The sequence below is a fragment of the Homarus americanus genome, unplaced genomic scaffold (assembly GCF_018991925.1).
Source record: "Homarus americanus isolate GMGI-L3 unplaced genomic scaffold, GMGI_Hamer_2.0 scaffold36188, whole genome shotgun sequence".
Taxonomy (NCBI): Eukaryota; Metazoa; Arthropoda; class Malacostraca; order Decapoda; family Nephropidae; genus Homarus; species Homarus americanus.
Window position 1 is genome coordinate 4,437,228 of NW_024718183.1, and position 22,624 is coordinate 4,459,851.

A 22,624-nucleotide genomic window follows, 5' to 3' on the forward strand; every position below is an offset into this window, starting at 1 on the left:
ACTAATAATAATAATAATAATAATAATAATAATAATTCTTAGTAAATAAATTTGTTAATAAAAATAAAAAATTAAAATTGAATAATAATAATTTATTGCAAATAAAATTTATAATCAAAATAAATAATAAAATAATAATAATAATAATAATAATAACAACACTAATAATAATAATAAAGAACTATAAAGAATTACAAAAATGAAAAAAAAAAGATTAATAGTAAGAAACGATATATGTATGTTGTGTTGTCAATAGTAAGAGAAACAATTGAGACCCTGCAATTGTGTGTAAATGAGGCAGAAAGTCAGATCATCAACCTGGGACTTGGTCACATATGGCAGCAGGGTCTACCATTAGACAACACATTATGCTTCCAATATCTTCCCAGGCGGTAGTACCTCCCTGTGTGGTACCTGCCTACTACCTACCCTACGCGGTAAATAAAGACTGAGGGGTAAATAATCAGAACACAAATGATAAATATCGTAGTATCTTAATCATTTCAGCATTAAAATGAGTGTTTATTTTTCTACACACACACACGCACTAACAAAGGGCGGGGAAGAGTGTAGAAGGAGGGGAAAGCCACAAGGATGCAAGGATAATACAGATAGATGATGATGATGATAACAAGGGGAGGGGGATAGAGAGAGGGAGAGGTGGGGAGAGGAGAGAGAGAGGAAGGAGGGGTAATACACAAGGATGTAAAGGATAATAGAGATATATAATGATTATAACAAGGAAGGATTCCCGTGTAGACGAGTTGGGTGTTACGCCACAAAACAATGACGGGGTGATTCTACCAACTCGCTGAGACGACACCCTCCCCCCCCAAAAAATCTCTCTCAACATAAAGATAACTCCTGTATGTACACTCCCCTAAGGCCGTGATCAGTTACACAACATCCACACTCACGAGACGTTCGGTTACTTCGTGTCACCATACTACTTTAGAAAACATTCCCGCTGACATACTCACGACTGTGAATGTGTCCTTCATATTCATGTTGAGCGGTTTGGTCTGGAGAGTTTCCTAACCTAACCTAATCTAGACTTACCTAACCTTACCTAAACTAACCTAACCTAATCTAGACCTACTTAACTTAAACCTACCCTTACCTACCCTACCCTAACCTAACTTAAACCTACCCTTAACTTCCCCTACTACTTAAACACACACACACACAGGACAAGCACCTCCCTCAGCCTCGCCCCCATACACTATCCACGCCTTACGGGACACTTAAAGCATTACGGTACATATCTTTCCATAACACACTACTTCCTGTCGTTTAGCGGAGAGAGAGAGAGGTACAGGTAGTGACGTCACCCAAGCAACAGGGCCCTAACGTCACCCACAGTCTGTCTCTCCCCCTCGCCAGTCAGTCTCAGCGTCTCTCCTGGGTCACGTGGCATGGTCATTATCTCTCCTTGTTGACTATCTCCCCACTACGACCCTTTAACAGCTACGAGACATAAACAACAACAGCCCAATTCATCCAAGAGACCGTAGTTAACCATTTGACATTAGGTGAACGCCATATTTGTCCAGATTTGTGACACTGAATTAATGACATTTGTGAACGCCATATTTGTGAGTTGTGGTTGAAAGGGTCGATCATCAGAGCAATTAAGAGGCGGCGGTAGAGTTCCTTGAAGAAGATTAACGAGGAAGAGCCCAGATAGCGTGTGAGTGGTGAAGATGACACTTCACAAGACAGTGGTGTACCTGTGGATGTCCTCCTCTAGCCTCGACCTGGCCCACCACCACGACACCCAGCGACCCAAGTCTACCGTGAGTGTGTGCGCGTGTGTGTGTGAGTGTCACCTTGAGTGTGTCCCCCATTAAGTGTGTTCCCCCCTAAGTGTGTAAGTGTGTGTGTGTGTGTGTTCCCTTAACTATGCCGTCCATACACCTGAGAAGTCCCCCTCTGGTACCACGAGAGAGAGAGAGAGAGAGAGAGAGAGAGAGAGAGAGAGAGAGAGAGAGAGAGCCTAGCCTACACCAACAACAGATCGTCTCGTTCCTCTACAGGCCCGGGTCCGGTTCATGACTGACACCCCCCCACCACGGTGTATACAAGAGAGGTCACGCAAGGTAAGAGTCACCTGTTTGTCGAGTCCTTGTTAACACTTGCTACTCTTTATCCTTATCCAAACTTATGTCTTTTTTAATCTATGTTCACCAATCCTCTCTCTCTAAACTGTGTCTCACTGTCTCTCTCTCTCTCTCTCTCTCTAAAACTGTGTTTCACTCAAGTTTCTCTCTCTCTCTCTCTCTAAATTGTGCCACTCAAGTCTCTCTTTCTAAACCTGTGTTCAACTCTGTATATATTTGACAGAGAGAGAGAATATATATATAATATATATATATATATATATATATATATATATATATATATATATATATATATATATATATATATATATATATTGGTAGGGAGGGAGGAGGAAGAAGGGGAGAAGGGGGGGAAGGGGGAGAGGGAGGAGAGGTAGGGGAGGGAGGTGGGGAGGGGAGGTTAAGGGAATGAGAAGGGAGGAGAGAGGTTAAGGAGGAGAGGGAGGGAGAGAGGTTAAGGGAGGAGAGGGAGGGAGGGAGGTTAAGGGAAGGGGAGGAGGGAGGTTAAAGGAAGGAGTTGTAACAGTACAAGGAGTTGGTGGTGTGCAGGATGTAGAATATTACCTTCACTATGCATTGTACCTGGAGGAGCCCTCTCACCTCACCTAACACCTGGAAGAAGCCCTCTCACATCACCTAACACCTGGAAGAAGTCCCTCTCACATCACCTAACACCTGGAAGAAGTCCTCTCACATCACCTAACACCTGGAAGAAGTCCCTCTCACCTAACACCTGGAAGAAGCTCCTCTCACATCACCTAACACCTGGAAGAAGTCCCTCTCACCTAACACCTGGAAGAAGCCCTCTCACATCACCTAACACCTGGAAGAAGTCCCTCTCACTCACCTAACATCTGGAAGAAGCCCCTCTCACTTACCTAACACCTGGAAGACTCTCACCTCACATAATACCTGGAAGAAGCCCCTCTCACATCACCTAACACCTGGAAGAAGTCCTCTCCCCTCACCTAACACCTGGAAAGCCCCTCTCACCTCACCCTAATACCTGGAAAGCCCTCTCACCTCACTAACACCTGGAAGAAGTCCCTCTCACCTAACACGGAAGAAGCCCTCTCACCTCCACCTAACACCTGGAAGAAGTCCCTCTCACCTAACACCTGGAAGAAGCCCCTCTCACCTCCTAACACCTGGAAAAGCCCTCTCACCTCACCTAATACCTGGAAGAAGCCCTCTCACCTCACCTAACACCTGGAAAGCCCTCTCACCTACTAACACCTGGAAGCCCTCTCCTCCACCTAATACCTGGAAGAAGCCCTCTCACCTCACCTAACACCTGGAAGAGTCCTCTCACCTAACACCCGGAAAGCCCTCTCCTCTCACCTAACACCTGGAAAGTCCCTCTCACCCCTAACACCTGGAAGCCCCTCTCACCTAACACACCTGGAAGAGCCCTCTCACCTCACCTAACACCTGGAAGAAGCCCCTCTCACCTCACCTAACACCTGGAAGAAAGCCCTCTCACCTCACCTAACACCCAGAAGAAGCCCTCTCCCTCACCTAACACCTGGAAGAAGTCCTCTCACCCTAACACCCGGAAAAGCCCTCTCACCTCACCTAACACCTGGAAGAAGCCCTCTCACCTCACACCCCACACACCTGGAAGAAGCCCTCTCCACCTCACTAACACCCTGGAAGAAGCCCCTCTCACCTCACCTAACACCTGGAAGAAGCCCCTCTCCACCTCACCTAACACCTGGAAGAAGCCCCTCTCACACCCCTAATACCTGGAAGAAGTCCCTCTCACCTCACCTAACACCCAGAAGAGGCCCTCTCACATCACCTAACACCCAGAAGAAGCCCCTCCTCACCCCTAACACCTGGAAGACCTCTCCACCTCACTAACACCTGGAAGGCCCCTCACACCTCTCCCTGGAAAGCCCCTCTCACCTCACCTAACACCCGAAAGCCCTCACCTAACTACACCTGGAAAAGCCCTCTCCCCTCACTAACACCCAAAGAGCCCCTCTCACCTACCCAAGGCAGCCCCTCTCACCTCACCTTTCCCAGAAGAAGCCCTCCTCACCCCTAACACCTGGAAAAGCCCCTCTCACCTCACCTACACCAGAAAAGCCCTCTTACCTAACCTAACACCTGGAAGCCCTCTCACCTCACCTAACACCTGGAAAGCCCTCTCACCTCACCTAACACCCGGAAGAAGCCCTCTCACCTAACCTAACACCTGTATGACCCTAACAGGTGGGGAGTGGAGGTGTAACGGGCAAAAAACAGTTAGCAATAGGGACCACATGAAGATTAAACACCCCAGCTTATCACACCTAAAGAGTGATCCTCGTGACACTAGCTAGCCTGGTTAACTAACCTAACCCAACCCGACATAATCTAACCTAACCTGACATAATCTGAGCTAACCTAACCCGACATAATCTAACCCTAACCCGACATAATCTGAGCTAACCTAACCCGACATAATCTGAGCTAACCTCCTGACATAATCTAACCTATCCGACATAATCTGACCTAACCTAACCCAACCTAACCAAAACACAAAATAAGGCCACACACGAGAAAATTATATCTTGAAACAAATCTTAAATCTTCACCATCACTTCCTCCTTTACACCAAGGGCGGATCCAGAGGGGGTCCTGGAGTCCGGACCCCGTCTTTCACCAAGTTTTCAATACTCTTTCTTTAATTCAGTACTGTACTCAGGCATTTTGTACCGTGAAAGTATTTACTACTGACTTCAAGTGCGCATGGCCTCAAAATACCCGTGATATTGGCCAGATTTAAATTTCTACAGGTCTTAGCCCCCCCCCACAACTTCTTGGACCCCCTTTAAATATTCCTGGATCCGCCCCTGTTAATACCCCCCCAAAGCCATCAAGCACTATGGTACTACCCCACCCACCAATACATGGGGAACTATCAGGGGCACAACATTTGGTTTTCAGCGCTAGTGACATGGGAGGGAGGGGGGAGGGAGGGAGAGAGAGGGAAGGAGGAAGAGAGAGGAGGGGAGACGAGAGATGGGAGGGAAGAAGAGAGAAGGGAGGAGACGAGAGAGAAAGGAGGGAGAAGAGAGGAGGGAGAAGGGAGGGGAGACGAGAGAGAAGGGAGGGGAAGAGAGGGAGACAGAAGGGAGGGGGAGACGAGAGAGAAAGGAGGGAGAGAGAAGGAGGGGGAGACGAGAGAAGGAGGGAGACGAGAGAGGAGGGAAGAGAGGAGGGCAGAAGGGAGGGGAGACGAGAGAAAGGAGGGAGACGAGAGAGAGAAAGGAGGGGAGAAGAGAAGGGAGGGGGGACGAGAGAAGGGAGGGGAGACGAGAGAGAAAGGAGGGGAGAAGAGAGAAGGAAGGGGAGAAACTCCCCCACACACCTTCCATTACCTTAGGCCCCAACACACTCCAGGTTGAGAACTCCACTGAAGCTCCTCGGCGTCACCATAGACAACAAACTAAATTGGAAACCACACGTCAGTGAAGTTGTCAAATCCTCCAGTTTCCGTCTCCACCTCCTCCGCCGACTCAAGTCCCTCAGAGTTCCTGCCCCCGAGCTCCTCAGTGTTTACACAACATTCATACTTCCCAAGCTCACCTATGCCTCCCCTACCTGGTCTTCCTCCCTAAATGCCACACAACGTAAACACCTCGATAAAGTGCAAAAGAGGGCATGCTAGATTATTCTCTCCCCTTCCTACTCCACATATCAAGAAGCGCTCAACACACTGACCCTTTCGGCTCTCTCTGACCATCACCACGACCTCACCTGCAAATTTGGTGAGAAGCTTCTGCACCATCCTCGACACCGGCTCCTACTTCCACACTATATCCCTCGTCCGCGAAATGTTGTTCAACACCACAACCGCATCCAGCCCATACGAGCACGAACTGATCGCTATAAAAACAGCCCAGTCCCAACCTTTGTAAAAAAATTATCAATAACTTGTAATAAACCAGTGTATTCACTCCCAGTAAATACAACTTCTTGCACTGTCACTATGTTGAAATGCCCTGTAGTTTGAGTTTTTCCCCATCTAGTTATTATATGTCTTATTTGTGTCACTTATGTTACTTGTATATTATTTGTAAATCGAAACCCATTCCCCAATTATGTAACTGTATATTTTCAGCCTTCTGACTGCTATGCTCTTTCAATAAACCGTTAATTATTATTATTATTATAACTCTTCTTCATCTCCACCAACGGCTGTGTTAAGGCTTATCACTCGACGCCTGAACGATAAAGATGGTTGCAGCGTCATAAACCAGGTAGTGAGCGATGCCTGGTGAGACAAGAGGGGTAGGGGGGAGGAGCCAGAGGGATAGGGGGGAGGAGCCAGAGGGATAGGGGGGAGGAACAGCAATGGTATGAGGAAGGAAGGGGAGTGAGGAAGGAGGAAGAGTAATGGAATGAGGAAGAAGAGTGTAGGGGAGGAGGGAGAGAAAGAGGAGGAGCAATGGAATGAGGGAAGAAGAGGGAGGAGGAGCAACAAGAGGGAGGGAGACCAGGTAGCCTGAGGGTTACCTGGGCAGGCAGTTGTAGATAGAAGTTGCCAGGTGGCGCCGCACACTACACTACCTCATGGACGATGATAAACAACAAGCCCTACTCTCCCCACACCAGGTAAATAAACCACTAATTACTCTCATCACCTTACTCTCTCTCTCTCTCCCCTCTACATCAACTCAGTCCTCAACCCACTTATTTCCTATCAGGTAACTTAACCACCTGAGCTGATGAAGAGACACGTTTGTCCTTATTCCCGCATTCTGTTATTCGATAAGTCATTTACTAATCACTATAAGATATTTCAGGTGATTACTGACCCCAGGTGTGTGAATATCAGTCATGTTATGTTTTTGTTTTCTTGGGAAGCAATACACACTAATCAGGGCTCGGTGAGTGTGGGCAAGTTTATAAACAACGGTATTTCTGGCTGATAACATCTAACCATATCAGTGGCGATTACAAACCTTTCGTTACCTATCTCTAGTTATCAAAGGCTGCAGGCAAAGATTCTAGTTAGGCTTAGGAGGAGGGGGAGGGTATTGGGGGGGGGGGTGAGGGGGAGGGTCATTTAGTCTCGCTGTGACCACCACTAGCCAGCTCCCACATCCCTCAGTCAGTCCATGCATCGCAGACCTTCACGACACCACAACACACTCACATTTTGTTGTGGTGACGTCGACGTTCTACCAGCCCCGATTCTGACTACAATGGTTAATACTGTGCTAAATTATCCTACGTAAGAGACCACGGCCCACAGGTCTAGTGAACGAAAGGAAACGATTAGTCTAGTAAAAAAAAAAATAAAAAAAAATCAAGGTACGGTAATGACAAAGTTCAAGGTGTACGTCTCTCTTGGGTGGACAAACATCTCTACTCCTCCTTCACCCCACCACGGCCTGAAAACAGTGAACTTAGACAGTGACCAAACTCCACCTTGAAGTACATCCCAGTGCCAACAACGTACAGTACTGCGTGTTTGTGCCCACCATTAAGATGTGACTTATGAACGAGAGCCACATGATCAGTGAAGTGAACCTGGCAGGTGTGTGAAGTGTAAACAACAGTGAAGTGAACCAGGCAGGTGTGTGAAGCGTAAACAACAGTAAAGTGAGCCTGGCAGGTGTAAGTGTGAAGTGTAAACAACAGTGAAGTGAGCCTGGCAGGTGTAAGTGTGAAGTGTAAGCAACAGTGAAGTGAACCTGGCAGGTGTAAGTGTGAAGTGTAAACAACAGTAAAGTGAACCTAACAGTTGCAAGTGAAGTACAAACAACATTAAACCTGTCAGCTGTAAATGAAGTGTAAACAACAGTGACGAAAGCCTGGCAGGTGTAAGAGTGAAGTGTGTGGTGCTGGTGCTTAGAGGTCAACACAACAGTGAATGAGGTCACCACAACGCCGCCACCCAACACACCACCTCACAGTAAGTCTCATCTTGTCATTGCTGCTCCACCAAAACATTTCTTTCATCCAGGAACTCCACTCCATGTTTCATATAATGTATTCAGTGTATCAATGACGTAGTTATTCATACGACAAAACTGTATTTAGTGTATCAATGACGTAGTTATTCATACGACAAAACTGTATTTAGTGTATCAATGACGTAGTTATTCATACGACAAAACTGTATTTAGTGTATCAATGACGTAGTTATTCATACGACAAAACTGTATTTAGTATATCAATGACGTAGTTATTCATACGACAAAACTGTATTTAGTATATCAATGACGTAGTTATTCATACGACAAAACTGTATTTCATAACAATAACAGAATGATGTTTCAGCTGTATCCAAACTACTGTATATAACTGTAGAGAGAGACCTAACATACAAAATCCACTGCTCTACAAAATCCACTCTCCTATAAAATCCACTGTTCTACAAAATCCACTGCTCTAAAATCACTCTCTAAAATCACTGTTCTACAAATCCTGCTCTACAAAATCACTCTCTAAAATCCTGTTCTACAAATCCTGCTCTACAAAATCCTCTCTACAAATCTGTTCTATCTGCTCTAAACCACTTCTATAAATCACTGTTCTACAAAATCCTGTCCAAATCACTCTCTAATCACTGTTCTACAAATCCTGCTCTAATCCACTTCTATAAATCACTGTTCTATCCTGTCTAAATCCACTCTCCGATAAAATCCACTGTTCTACAAATCACTGCTCTACAAATCCACTGCTCTACAAAATCCACTCTCCTATAAAATCCACTGTTCTACAAAATCCACTGCCCTACATAAACCTCCTTGCAAACCTGGCGGGTGAGGCAGACATACAGTAGGGCAATATAATACCTTTACATAGTGTTATATTACCCAAGAGTCACAACCAGGGTCTTGCGTTAGTCGTGACGTGGACTATATTGTACAACAGTTACACATTATGACCTAACCTAAACATCCCGTCTATTGTAAATATTGTGTGTGTGTGTGTGTGTGTTCGGTATTGGTGGTCGGTGATGTTGATGTTGGTCGTGTTGGTGGTGTTGGGGTGGGGTGGGGTCGGGTGGGGTGGTGGTGGTGGTGTGTGTGTGTGTGGTGGTGGTGTGTGTTGATTGTTGTGACATTGTGTGTGTGTGTGTGTAGAGAGCATAATTATATGCGTATGTATGTATGTCATCTAACAGCAAGAAGGTATGAATAACTGCACACACACACACACACACACACACACACACACACAAAGTATTTACATAATCAACTAATATATTTCTCCAGGTATCCAAACAGACATCAAAGGTGAAACTCAAGTCTGGTTACCTGAAGATTAGACACCCCCAGCTTATTATATACACACACCTCAATGTTTAATGCTACCTGTAGGGGTTGGGTTAGCTTAATTTAGATCAGGTTTGATTAAATTAGGTTAGGTTAGCTTAATTTTGATCAGGCTTGATTAGGTTAAATTAAATTAGATTAGATTAGATTAAATTAGGTTAATTTGGTTCAGAATTAATTACATTAGGTTAAACTAAACTAGGTTAGATTAGATTAGGTTAAAAGCGGACCCTGCCTCACCTACGACTAACACACGGTACAAACACAAATGGGGACTTAAACTACGGTTCTATTAACACCAATGAGAAGACCACGCTGATGATAAGGTGATAACATTGTGTGTGTGTGTGTGTGTGTGTGTGTACCAAGCCAACGTACTTCTTACTCCCTCACATACACCTGACAGGGTAGCAACACCCCCCTGATAAGTTACAACAATAACAAGATATACATGTGACCAAACCACACAGTAGGGAAAAAATACATAAAAGAACATATCGTTATAACACTAACATAAGAATGGAGGACACTGCAGCGGGCCTATTGACCCATACTGGGCCGTCCCGTTTACACCCAACCCCTATTGCTCATATAAGCATCCAACCTATGTTTGAAGCTATCCAGCGTATTCGAGTTAATGATGATGTTTGGTAACTTGTTCCATTCATCCACTACTCTGTTTCCAAACCAGTGTTTACCTATTTCACGCCTAAATCTAAATTTGTCTAATTTTAAACCATCGTTACGAGTTCGCTCCTGGTTGGATAGTTTGAGTACCTTTGTAATGTCCCCTTTGTTTAGCCCTGACTTCCATTTATACACCTCTATCAGGTCGCTCTACGTCTCTCGAGGGAATAGAATAAAACTCAATTACCTCACAACAATGTTGATAAGGACGCAAGCATATTATCAACAATGATTACAGGCGACAGACAGTCCACAACAAACCGATAAAAATGAGGAAAAAATACCACGAAACCTTTATTAAACAAATAATGTCATTTACGATAAGAAAACATAACAACCACAAAGTATTGATTATGAATTAATTTTTAAATTTAAGAAAAATATTTATTATATTTAGGAATAAATAAGCCATGCGAAAAGGTGAGTAATATTAACGAAAAATTATCTTTTAAAAAATTACATTTATTAAACGATGACATTTACAAAATAATTATCTTAAAAAGAAATTATATATATATATATATATATATATATATATATATATATATATATATATATATATATATATATATATATATATTTGTGTAGATCCACAATGAAAACGTGGATAAGATAAATTTTGATAAAACAGCACAAGTACAATACTGTATTAGAACAGCATCTGAAAGCAGTGCACTGTTCGTTCATGTTAGGAACAGTAATCATCACATAGATTGGGAAAACAGCTTAGAAGTGTTTAAATCATGTGTCACAGAAAAACTTCTGGTTTAAGTTAGTTTGATTAGAGAATTGAATTATATAAACCTTAGTGATGGTCAGTACAAAACTGATGTTACACAAATTTATTTGTCAGTGGCCCAAGGTTAAAAATGCTTTGAAAGCATTCGAGTTAGATGTAGGATAAATGATTAGTGGGTCCCATATTTTTGACCTGACTTAACATGACTAGTTACGTCGCCCTTTCTTTTAAGCTCCTTTGTGTGTGTGGTGGTGTTGGTGTGCGGATTAGTGGATATCGTATTTATGACCTGACGTCATGTTTAGTAAGGTCACCCTGTGTACTTAAGCCACTCTTGGTCCATGTAATTCAGTTGCCTCTGAAGATGTCTTGAATAAAGACGATGTTATACCTTGTTCCTGAGACAATGGGCAAAAAAAATCACTAGACGTTTCAACACACACAAAGAGATATATGACTGATAAATTTATTATTATTATCATTAACCACAACAATAAAACCTTAGCGGCGTATATTACTCTCTCAGGCAAAGAATGGCATTACTGTATGTAGTGCTGTTCCTCCCCTCACAAGCAAGTAACGACCTTCACATCTATTAACTCCTGTTTATATTGACAGAGGTATGGCCTACCTGGTAAACACACTCTACTGCTCTACTTTATCATTATGGCAGGAGTAAATAAAAGTTGGTATAGTACTTGACAATAATGTTTACTGACAAAATAATAAGACTGGTGGACTGACGGACACGTGTTGCCTTCGGTACGTTCTTGTTGATGAGGGAACAAAAGAACATAAGGAGTCTGCAATAGGCCGGTTGGTCTGTGCATGGCAGCTCCTGTCGAGAGTTACTACCACTCTCTATCATCCATGAATCTATCTAGCCTCCTTTTGGAACTTTCCAGAGTTCCCGCACTTACTACAAGTTGCTAAGCTTGTTCCACTCGTCCACCACCCTATTTGTGAACCAGTTTCTTCCTATCTCCCTCCTAAACCTAAACTTATCCAACTTGAATCCGTTGCTCCGAGTCCTATCCTGCTCGGATATTATAAGAACTTTATCTATATCCCCTTTATTGATTCCTTTCACCCACGTCAGTGTTGCTACATCAAGCAAGTCGGAATCAATACACCAATGCAGTGTTACCATTTCAGCAAGGGGATAATATTTGTACCTATAACTGACTTGTCAGTGTTAGCATGTCACGAAAGAGGCGGAATCAATCAATCAATCTCTCTCTCTCTCTCTCTCTCAATTAGCTGTTGCAATAAATACTTGCCTATAACTATTAATTCGACCTAGAATAACACCTAACCTAACCTGACCTATCCAAATGTGTGTGTGTGTGTGTGTGTTTTCTCCGAGGCGATCGTTGGCCAAGAAACACTAAACAGACACAGTTAGTTATCTTTCAAATGGACCCACTGACAGGTATAAAAAAATGACTCCCACATAATTAAAAACAGGTACTGCATCATATTTAGTCCCCCAGGTATCAAGTCATATCACTCCTTGGTCACATGTTAACTTCGTGATAAAAGCCACCTGGTGTTGATGAATCACCATTTATCAAACACAACAGCACAGGTCAACAGATAAAACCTCAAAATTAATCTGTCCTAAACACTTTAATATCTCTACCACCACCCACCCACCCACCCACTAACCCACCCACCCACCCTCCCCCACAATCTTGAAAGCTTTGTTAGTGCGACTCTTCAGTTTATTCTTCGTGTTAATGTTGTCACATGCGAACATTTAAGGTAAGATGCGTCTAATTATGACCCAATTTTTAGCTGCAATAATTCTGATCTCAGTTGAATAATGATGTTGTCTCAAATCAACGTATCTTCACATTTTTGTCGTAGAGTATATTAAGGTAATATTGATACGTTGTCTTCCCCCACAGGGTGTATGGTCTGACCAAGGGATTTTGTGAGTCGAATATCACACCAGGATACAATGGTATATATGCCACTGAATATATCTTAAGACCATTATATAGTTTATTGTCTGAAACACAATTAAAGTACTTTTTTCCTCGCTTATCAACACCACAAGTTAAGGAGTTTCATCCCCTCCCCCCACCGGTCAGCGATATTTTTAATTACTAGTTACAGTACAAGGAAAAACGACTTTATTACAGGGTGTACTCAAGACGTTTATTTTATTAACTCGCAAAAAATGTAGAAAAAATAAGTTCAATTAAACAGTAACTGACTTGGATCCCGTGGAAACACCGGCTGGGCTGACTGCCTGCACTGTACCAGCTGATTAGAGTGGTTTAATGTTGTGAGATTTTAATGTTGACATCAGTGTGGCCAGCAACACACATGAATGTTGACATCAGTGTGGCCAGCAACACACATGAATGTTGACATCAGTGTGGCCAGTAGCACACATGAATGTTGACATCAGTGTGGCCAGTAACACATGAATGTTGACATCAGTGTGGCCAGCAACACACATGAATGTTGACATCAGTGTCAGTAACACATGACATCAGTGTGGCCAGCAACACACATGAATGTTGACATCAGTGTGGCCAGCAACACACATGAACGTAGACATCAGTGTGGCCAGCAACACACATGAAACATCAGTGTAACCAGTAACCAGCAACACACATGAATGTGACATCACTGTGGCCAGCAACACACATGAACGTTGACATCAGTGTTACCAGCAACACACATGAATGTTAACATCAGTGTAACCAGCAACACACATGAATGTTAACATCAGTGTAACCAGCAACACACATGAATGTTAACATCAGTGTAACCAGCAACACACATGAATGTTAACATCAGTGTTACCAGCAACACACATGAATGTTGACATCAGTGTTACCAGCAACACACATGAATGTTGACATCAGTGTAACCAGCAACACACATGAATGTTAACATCAGTGTGGCCAGCAACACACATGAATGTTGACATCAGTGTTACCAGCAACACACATGAATGTTGACATCAGTGTAACCAGCAACACACATGAATGTTAACATCAGTGTGGCCAGCAACACACATGAATGTACTGTAGACATGAGTGTTTCCATACCTCAACCATAATGGAAGGGAACAATAATTAATTCCTGTCATCGTATTAACAGTAATTATACAATATACTGTACTGAGCACATGACCTCCACTGCCGGAAATAATTATAAACAGTTTAACAGTAACAGTTAATCTTCAATTATATGCAGAAAACAATTAAAACTGTGGATACATAACTTGCACGACGACACAGGACACGTAGGGTAAAACAACCAGTGAAACAGAATGTCTCACTAACTGTACCACCTGCAGCTAAACCTCCAGAATCAACCAGACACCTGTGTATGACTTTACAAACAACCCAACCTATCGTAAATGGATTAATTGTGACATAAATAAGCATGAAGCAACTTGATATCATTGTTATTCTGGCACAGCTGACACACAAGTCATATCAGTTGGCATACCGGAGGGGGCAGCCGAAGAAACACTAACTACTGTGTACAATGGGGATAAGCCATAAATGTGTGTGTCGGTACAGTACTAGGCTTCCGTCCCCGTATACAACACTGTCACTGAGCCGAATGCAATAATAAATAGATAATTTATACGGTCTGAGACACACTGTATGGTGTTAAATAAAATATGACACCTCTCTCTATCCCTTCGCCCTAGTAGCAGTGGCGGACTGGGTCAAAATTTTTCTACCGGGAAAACTTGTAAAAGGGCCCACTCAAAAGGGTCCAAAAATAAAGGCCCACTTAATCCCAAAACGTAGTCAAAGGAACCATCACTTTGGGGCCTACCGGGAAATTTCCTGGTATCCCGGTGGGCCAGTCCGCCACTGCCTAGTACTGTACTAACGATTCACCAAAATTGTGTACTGTACTTTATTCTTGGTACTGTGTTAGATTAAGTTACTGTAATATTATGTTAGGTCAGTTAGATTTGGTTATCAAGAAAGTTAGGTTTGTTATCAGTTTATAAGTATGTTAGAGTTAGGTTAGGTTTTGGTAGGTTAGGTTTTGGTAGGTTAGGTTAAGTTAGGATAGGTTAGGTTCGGTTAAGTTAGGGTGGGTTAGGTTAAGTTAGGGTAGGCTTAAGTTGGGTTAGGTTAGATTAAATTGGGGTTTCTTGAGGTTAGGTAATATTTAAAATAAGTTAAATGTTATGTAATTGTAAATAATTCTGCGGGCCCGTGGCAGCAATTCACCATTCTAGCACAGCACTCGTGTGTATGAAGGCATGAATATACTGTACTGTCATTGCCTCTTTACACGCAAACCCCCGGGGTTTTGTATCGACGGTCGAGTCTGGTTAATTGGACAACTTGTGCCTCTGAGCAGGTGTCAAGGAGTAGTCCAGACACTCTCCACGACATGAAACATAACAACCGACGCCTGAAAGACATACTGCAGCAGCCACATCAGAAAGTTCTCTTAAACTGAGTGTTAAATGAGAAGCAGAAGCCATAGATTATCTGCATCAGTGGTAGACATCAGGTTTTCCACATGAGGGAGCATAACACAATGACATACTAAAACTCTTCAACAAGTTTAACTATGTCATCTAACCTATTTTGAAGCATCATTTATTTTCTTTTGTATTGGTATTTGTGAAATAAACTAAACTTTCTGATTGTGGTTAAGTGAGTTTGGTGGTCCCGACAGATGTCGCTACAGGAGCCGCCAGTCCACGTCAAGACCACCTTCGGGTTCATGGGGGCAGTGGGTGTGGTGGTGAACATCGTCCTCTTCATTGTGGACATTGTCTCTGATGCCCTCCTGGCCTATGTCCTCTGGAAACAGGTAATGCCTCCACACTTTACAAGTAACACCTCCACACTTTACAAGTAACACCTCCACACACATTACAAGTAACACCTCCACACATTACAAGTAACACCTCCACACTTTACAAGTAATTCCTCCAACTTTACAAGTAACACCTCCACACTTTACAAGTCACACTTCCACACTTTACAAGTGACACCTCCACACTTTACAAGTAGCACCTCCACATTTTACAAGTAACACCTCCACACTTTACAGGTCACACTTCCACACTTTACAAGTAACACCTCCACACTTTACAAATAACACCTCCACACATTACAAGTAACACCTCCACACTTTACAGGTACAGTAGTACCTACAAATTTTTAATAAATTACTTTAAGTAATAAATCTTTCTGCTACTCTTTTTGTTTAATATTCTGTACAGTACAGTACTGTACAAGCTTCATATGAAATAAATTTATCAAAATTTCCTTACCTTTCAAATCAATAAAATGTAGAAACACTAAAAAATTACTTTGTCATTACAAAGTATTACTGTACAGTATTAATATTATTATTAATATCATTTTCATTATTGGTACAGTTATTATTATCACAGTACTGTACAGTATAGTATTATAAATAAACAGCTGTACTGGAGCAAATCTCAACTGATTAACATGTAATTCCAGACTGTACAGCTAGGAAGTACAGTTGTTATATCACAAGAGGAGGAATAATGCTGTTTGATATGTAATAGTGTAATAAGCACACTGTAGAGTACAGTGTTCAGTGTATGAGGTGTGTACAATTATAAAGCATACATACTGGCTTAAACATTGTAAGTGTACATATGCTGTGGCTTTAAGAGGAATCAGTATGTTTATTTAGACAGATAATTTGAGATAATTGCAGAAGTCAGTCAGTTATGGTGTGTTTGTATGGTGGATGAGAGAAGGAAGGAATCACTAAAACATGGCGTGTTTATGCAGGCAGACAAGATGGAGAACAAGGACGTCCAATCAGAGCTGTTCACCTGGTTCATCATCACACTCTGCATCATCATCCTGCCCATGGTTGTCATCAACATATTCAGGTGTGCTGCCAACCAACCCACCTACATCAACCAAACATTATTCACCTCCTGAAGTCCCTTGATAAATTGCCGCAGCTGTTATCACCTCCCTACGCCACTCTCCTCCCCCACTAGCGCATCCCTAACACCGAAAACCAAAATCTGACTTGCATTGTTCCTCGTCAACTCTATCTTACCGCCTTCCACCCACCTTAACAGACTATATGGAGGGAAGGAAGTCAGTTAGATGAGGTTTACCTGTACAGTACCTTTACCTGTCTATTCCTCTAATATTATAGAAGTGATGCAGCAACTCAAATCATTGTACTGTATATATATAAAACTCTTTGTCATTAGCGTTAAATCTTCCCACCGTCAACATTAAAAACCAAATTAATGAAAATCATGTAATAATTAATCATGGTTACTGTGAATAATAATGCTAGACTTTGCCACATGTTCTACATATAAGGACTGCACTAGACCAATGGAGAAACCCTAGTCTTAACGATACAAATTACAAATATAGATTAAGAAAGTACAGCACGATACAGGCTTAAAGGAACTGTAGTTAATGAGGTTTTGGTTTGCAGTCTGTTGTGGTACTGGCAGAACAAGATTTGTCTGGGAGACTACTGCGTCCTGCACAAGATGAGCACCTCACAGGCCATCATCAGGGTCTTCATCCATCTCCTCCTTCTTGGACCACTGATTCGGTAACAACACAACACACATACTGTATTTTAACTCTCAACCCATTAGCTACCTCTATTACATAATTTTCTTTACATCTTAGCCAAGAATGAAAGCTGAAGAGGTTGTAGGATATAACCCTCAAAGATAAGAACCTGATGAGAGGGGACTTCAAAATCCTGTGAAGTTTGGAGGCCTACCATCAGATAATCATGGCTAGCCCTCGCAAGCATGGTGATGATGATGACAGCTGATTGACAGGAGACTATTATGTTATAAGTACCATAAAACAGTATTGACTTACAGAAGATTACATCAACAAGAAATGCTGAATGTTGATATACATGGCTGATGAAATCAAATAAAAACTAAATCAAGTAGAGTACTGTACTTAATAGTACCTGGGTGAGAGATGCAACAAGTCAAATAATAACTCTTCACCAAGGACAACATTAAAGGTCTCTCCATTTCATCAATCATGTTCAGTACCTATCAGACCATTTTATATCCAGTGTAAGTCACTACTGTACAGTACTCTATGTCTGACTTATCATTCTAGGTATCTGGATATCTTAAGGTATGGCATTAAGATGAAGCGGGAGGTGAAGCACGTGGAGATGGGTACCAACGGTGCTCATGTACAGAGAAGAACACCCAGGGGGGAGGTCCATGCTGTCCTGCATATGGTGAGTGTAACCTTCCCTAGTGTATTTTGTGGAACAATTACTGAACTATAACTATCTGGTTTACTCCATTTCTTGTCACAATTCCAAAGGAATTCTCAAACAATATATAAGCAGAATGTTGCTTAAATGATATAAATTTGCATTCCTTCAATGAGCTGTCTTTCTGAGCTGATATGAATCAACACAAACAAAACAAGCATCCACTACTGTATTAACTTAATAGAATAATCAAAAGTAGAATTTAAGTATTTCCTTTCTTTTATCCCCAAGATAATAGGAAGAGACACCGCCATGCTGGACATGATGCACAGTTTCCTGCAAGATGCACCACAACTTATTTTTCAAATCTTCCTGTTGTACCGGAGTCCTAAAATCATCATTGGCACTGAAAAAATTTCTCCAACGAGTCAGTTCACAATGATCATTAACTATATGTTTTTCTTTTACGTTTTCAGGACAGGGTATTTGGCTTGTAACAATGTGTTAATATTTCTTGCATAAAAACATGTCTCTGATATAATGACGACACTGTACAGTGTGTGCAACAGTACTGTGCCACCTAACAGCTGCACATTTACAATCATTTCTATTATTCTTCAGCCACAGCAGTACAGGTATGGAAAGTCTTGCTGGGCGTGTTTGCCATGTCATGGTCATTGGTGTCATACCAAGATGAACTACGTCGTACAGTGCCAAACAAGACTCCGCTGTCCTGCTGTGCCACCACTACCTGCCTCTTCTGGCGGGCAGCTATGATTACCTCCAGAATAATCGCTATTGGTTCATTCACAGCAATACTTGTAAGTTTATTACTGCTTGACTTAAAAACTGTAATAATATATATAACTATATAGCTACTGTACAGTATAGCAATACAGTTCAGTACTGAGAAATGATCCATCAAGACACTGTACAGTAATTACAAAGTCACAATGTTCACATAGTGAGCCAACATGAAGTAACTGCAGTGTACAAGTATTATAACTCCCGTCAGTCTCACCCAACTCTCCTCCTGCTCACAGCCAGCAGGCCAGAACCCTCAAACGGCACTTTCTCTAAGCTGGACAGACTCTGGTGGGAATCTGGTAATACCCTATCCTGTCGTGGCTATGTGCATCCTGATAGGCCACTGGCTCATCATGACTGCCTGGCTACACGCACAGGTACGTAATGAGCTTTAACGTTATGGAAATCTCATTCAAACAACATAGATCCTGATCCAGCAAAGCCTAGAGATAACACCACTACCCTAAGGATGCTAACTGGTGCATCATGTCCTTCATTACTGTTGCACCAACACTGAACAATAAGTCATAACAAAGTAACAAAGAACAGACCAACTGCCCAAACAGCTGTTAAGTGGTGAAATACTGTACAGTGATATCTCCATTAGCCGGAACAATTGGTGCAGAGCACTTCCGTAGACGAGATTTCCGGGTAACGAGACGACTCTCTCAAAGCCGGAAAAATATCCCTCATCCCCAGAATTTTCCGGGTAACGGAAAATTTTTCTCGTTATTTCCAGAAAATGGGCCTGATTTTCAGCTCTCAAACCTGGAAAAAACTCCCCCATCCCCGGAATTTTTCGGGTACAGTATTGGAAACATTTTCTCTTTATTTTCTGGAAAATGTGCCCCTCGGAAAATCATTCCCAAAGCCGTAATTTTCCAGAAAATTACGGCTTTGGGAACGATTTTCCGAGAAAATTTAAATTCCGGCTATCGGAAAGTTCCGGGTTTGAGGGATTCCGGCTAACGGAGATATTACTGTAATACATTAATACTGTCAAGATATGAAATCCAAAAGTTTCAGGTGCACACAACAGGCAGACTCATGACAAAGTTGTTGATGATCTTTATTTGCCAAAACTGCTTGAGGAGTAAAAGAGACTCAAGACAGTACAGTATTATACCTTAATTAAAGCTCTGTCATTGCTGGTGATTAATGGTCCTTATTTTTTTCAGGGAACAACATTCTGTTCCCAAGAAAACGGCAGTGGCCGACCAGTGCTGGAACTATTGTATAACTGTGTCATGGGACTTGTTCATATCTTCTGCTACATCAACGTTAAAGACACACCTTCACGCAGACGTATGGTGTTCTTTTATACCTTCTGTCTCATAGAGAACTCTGCGATTATTGCCGTCTGGTATGTTGAGGTCAGTATTAATACATATCTGATGCTCGATTCATTCACTTAGTAAACTCGACCAAGTGCTGTGGCATCACCATATTTGTTCCCAACAATATAACATATTTTTTTAGACCTTTCTCCTGCTTAGGGACCATAGTGCTGGTTTGAAGGTAAAAATAATCAGGGAATGGCTGTACTCATGTAAGACAAACAATACCTTGTACAGTAGCTCAAGTAATCCTTGCACACAGCTCCACCATCATGAGTTTTTGCATTTTCCAATGTCTTTTCTAAATACAGTAATTCACATGAGTATGATCCACTTTACCTGTATTTGTAAATACAATAAACTACAGTACAGTACTGTATTTGGTGAATAGGCCATTACAGAAGCCAGCAATTGCATGGAAAAATAATATCTGTATACTAATATAGTATAGTTGATGGAGAGAATGGATGGATGAGACTAGTTGGGCCTAGAGGTGCATGAGCCTAAATGTGGAGGGAAGGAGAGCCAGGGGTAGGCCAAAAATGACATGGGGGAGAAGTTGTAGAAATAGCATTAGAGTTAAGAGGATGACAGGAGAGACTGCAGGAGACTGTGCAGCATGGACAGCTGCCATCAGGTAACCATGGCTAACCCATGCAAGCATGGGCAATGGCTGTAAAATGTTGATGATGAAGGTGCTATTGGCTTTATAGTAAGTGGGTAGGAAAAAATTACATCAGAAGGGCTTAGAAAGCTCAATCACTGGACTGCCATAAATATTATTACTGCACACATACAGATATAAATGATACCAACACTAAACTGTATCTTCCCACAGATGGTGATGTTCCCAGAATGGTTCCGGGTGGGCCTGATATTCAGCGTGGAGATGCTTTGGTTGGTGGGTCTGTGTTGTGTCATCGGTTACTACGGTTTTCTCCACCCAGATCACACTGACCTAATTCAACACAGAGAACAAGCCTCGTGGCGTCGGTAATCTCTCCTCTATAAATTATTATGTGGGTTTTGAAGGTGACAACTGATCAGTCAATTTAGTATTACTGACGACACTACTTAACCCCTTGTGTATGGGCTCATCTTTGTAAAGGGGTTACGAGTTTTGTTACGTTTGCAATAATATATTAGTACAGTAGGCTCTCACCAAGAACGTTTAATAGGTGCCTGAAAAACACCGTTATTAGCGAAAACGTTATTAATGTGACATTAAAATACATGTAAAAAGGGTTTATTGGTGCAGCCGCCACAAGAATTTCACCCATTTTTTTCCCTTGAAGCCCTGCCTAACACTTTTTGTTAGCTGAAATAAAAATAATTGTTATTCAATCATCAAAATAAAGAGGTTGAGTAATATAACACTTAGCTTGGGGGAGTTTTTGAGGTGCTTGGTGTGATGATTGTTCCGTATCTGAGGGCCGCTAACACTTGCACTGTCTTTCATTCTACAAGTTAACCATTTCACAAGAAAATGCTCTGTTATCACTAACAACCTGTTTCTATTGCCTTTATCATTCATAGCTCGCCTTGCATTTCCATCATTACCGAAATATTTTTAGCCAGCGCAATACTCTTCTTGGTCTCCTCTAAGTTCCTCTTAATATTTCGCACTGTAGACTCAGGACAGTTCAATTTCCTCACTTTAAAAGTTCCCAGTCGTTCAAGTGGCAAATCACTCCCTCCACCACCTCCCCTAGCCCCTGCAGGCAAAAATGCGGAAGCTATTATTGATCACCGACCCTAACAACCACTGGTTATAGAGGCGAAAATCTCACACGTGGGCGCAGCGCTGTATTCCACTGAGCGTGAGTGAGAGCGAGGCGGAGCGCACAACTACGTCATCAACATGGCGGCAAACAAACGCTATCGTTGATGCGTTCGAACGCTTCCCGCGAAATTTCCGTTATTCAAGAGAATCCAGACGTTATTATTGAAAATGGATATCTATTGTAACTTACCGTTATTGTCGAAAACGTTATTGTGGAAGTCGTTATTGGCGAGGCCACTATATGGCAGTTTGCTGCTGTACACTGCTGGCAAGTACTGTACTGGGCATGCATGGCCTCTTGCATGTACCTCAATATGTGCCAGTGTTTGCCACGTCAAGACTTAAAAGAGCTCACACTCTGCAGTCACAACATTATCTGGCAGGTTACTCCATAAATTCACAGCCCTTACTCCAAAGATTTTGGCTCAAACAGTTAGCTTCTGTAACTTGAGGCTGTGACCTTGAATGGGGTGACCTTCTCTCAACTCCAGACTCAAACATTTGACTGAGTAATGTCCTTTGATTTGCATACACTGTACAGTATACAGAATGTTTATTAAGTTGCCATCTGTTCTTTATATAGTACAGTACAGTAATCTGCCATAATATATAAAACAACTTGTCAGTTATATATAGATGCTTGTTTACTTTAC

General features: G+C 42.1%; 2 protein-coding genes across 11 annotated transcripts in view; one reads left to right on the plus strand and one right to left on the minus strand.

The window, feature by feature from the left end:
• Positions 1-22,624, minus strand: part of LOC121859270 (ninein-like) — a 76,865-nt gene that overhangs the window by 28,395 nt on the left and 25,846 nt on the right. The gene's annotated exons all lie outside the window — the stretch shown is intronic.
• Positions 1,616-21,425, plus strand: LOC121859271 (XK-related protein 6-like). 6 transcript variants are annotated; one of them, XM_042356044.1, is made up of 11 exons: positions 1,616-1,796; positions 2,037-2,099; positions 15,504-15,641; positions 16,604-16,707; positions 17,280-17,402; positions 17,939-18,065; positions 18,336-18,471; positions 18,666-18,865; positions 19,088-19,228; positions 20,030-20,214; positions 21,027-21,112. In XM_042356044.1, coding segments are annotated over exons 1-11 (1,311 nt in total). In that variant the 5' UTR covers positions 1,616-1,703; the 3' UTR covers positions 21,028-21,112. The 6 variants fall into 6 exon arrangements, with proteins under 6 accessions (XP_042211978.1, XP_042211973.1, XP_042211974.1 ...); XM_042356039.1 differs by having other exon boundaries at positions 1,622-1,796; positions 20,030-20,224; positions 21,027-21,425; XM_042356040.1 differs by lacking the exons at positions 1,616-1,796; positions 2,037-2,099 and adding an exon at positions 6,620-6,725 and having other exon boundaries at positions 20,030-20,224; positions 21,027-21,425.

Bases quoted from the DNA above. Each gene is read 5' to 3' on its own strand.
- LOC121859271 (XM_042356039.1), top strand. From the start codon at position 1,704: ATGACACTTCACAAGACAGTGGTGTACCTGTGGATGTCCTCCTCTAGC. The intron at 1,797-2,036 runs GTGAGTGTGTGC...GTTCCTCTACAG, and splicing joins CCCAGCGACCCAAGTCTACC to GCCCGGGTCCGGTTCATGAC. The intron at 18,866-19,087 runs GTAAGTTTATTA...TCCTGCTCACAG, and splicing joins GTTCATTCACAGCAATACTT to CCAGCAGGCCAGAACCCTCA.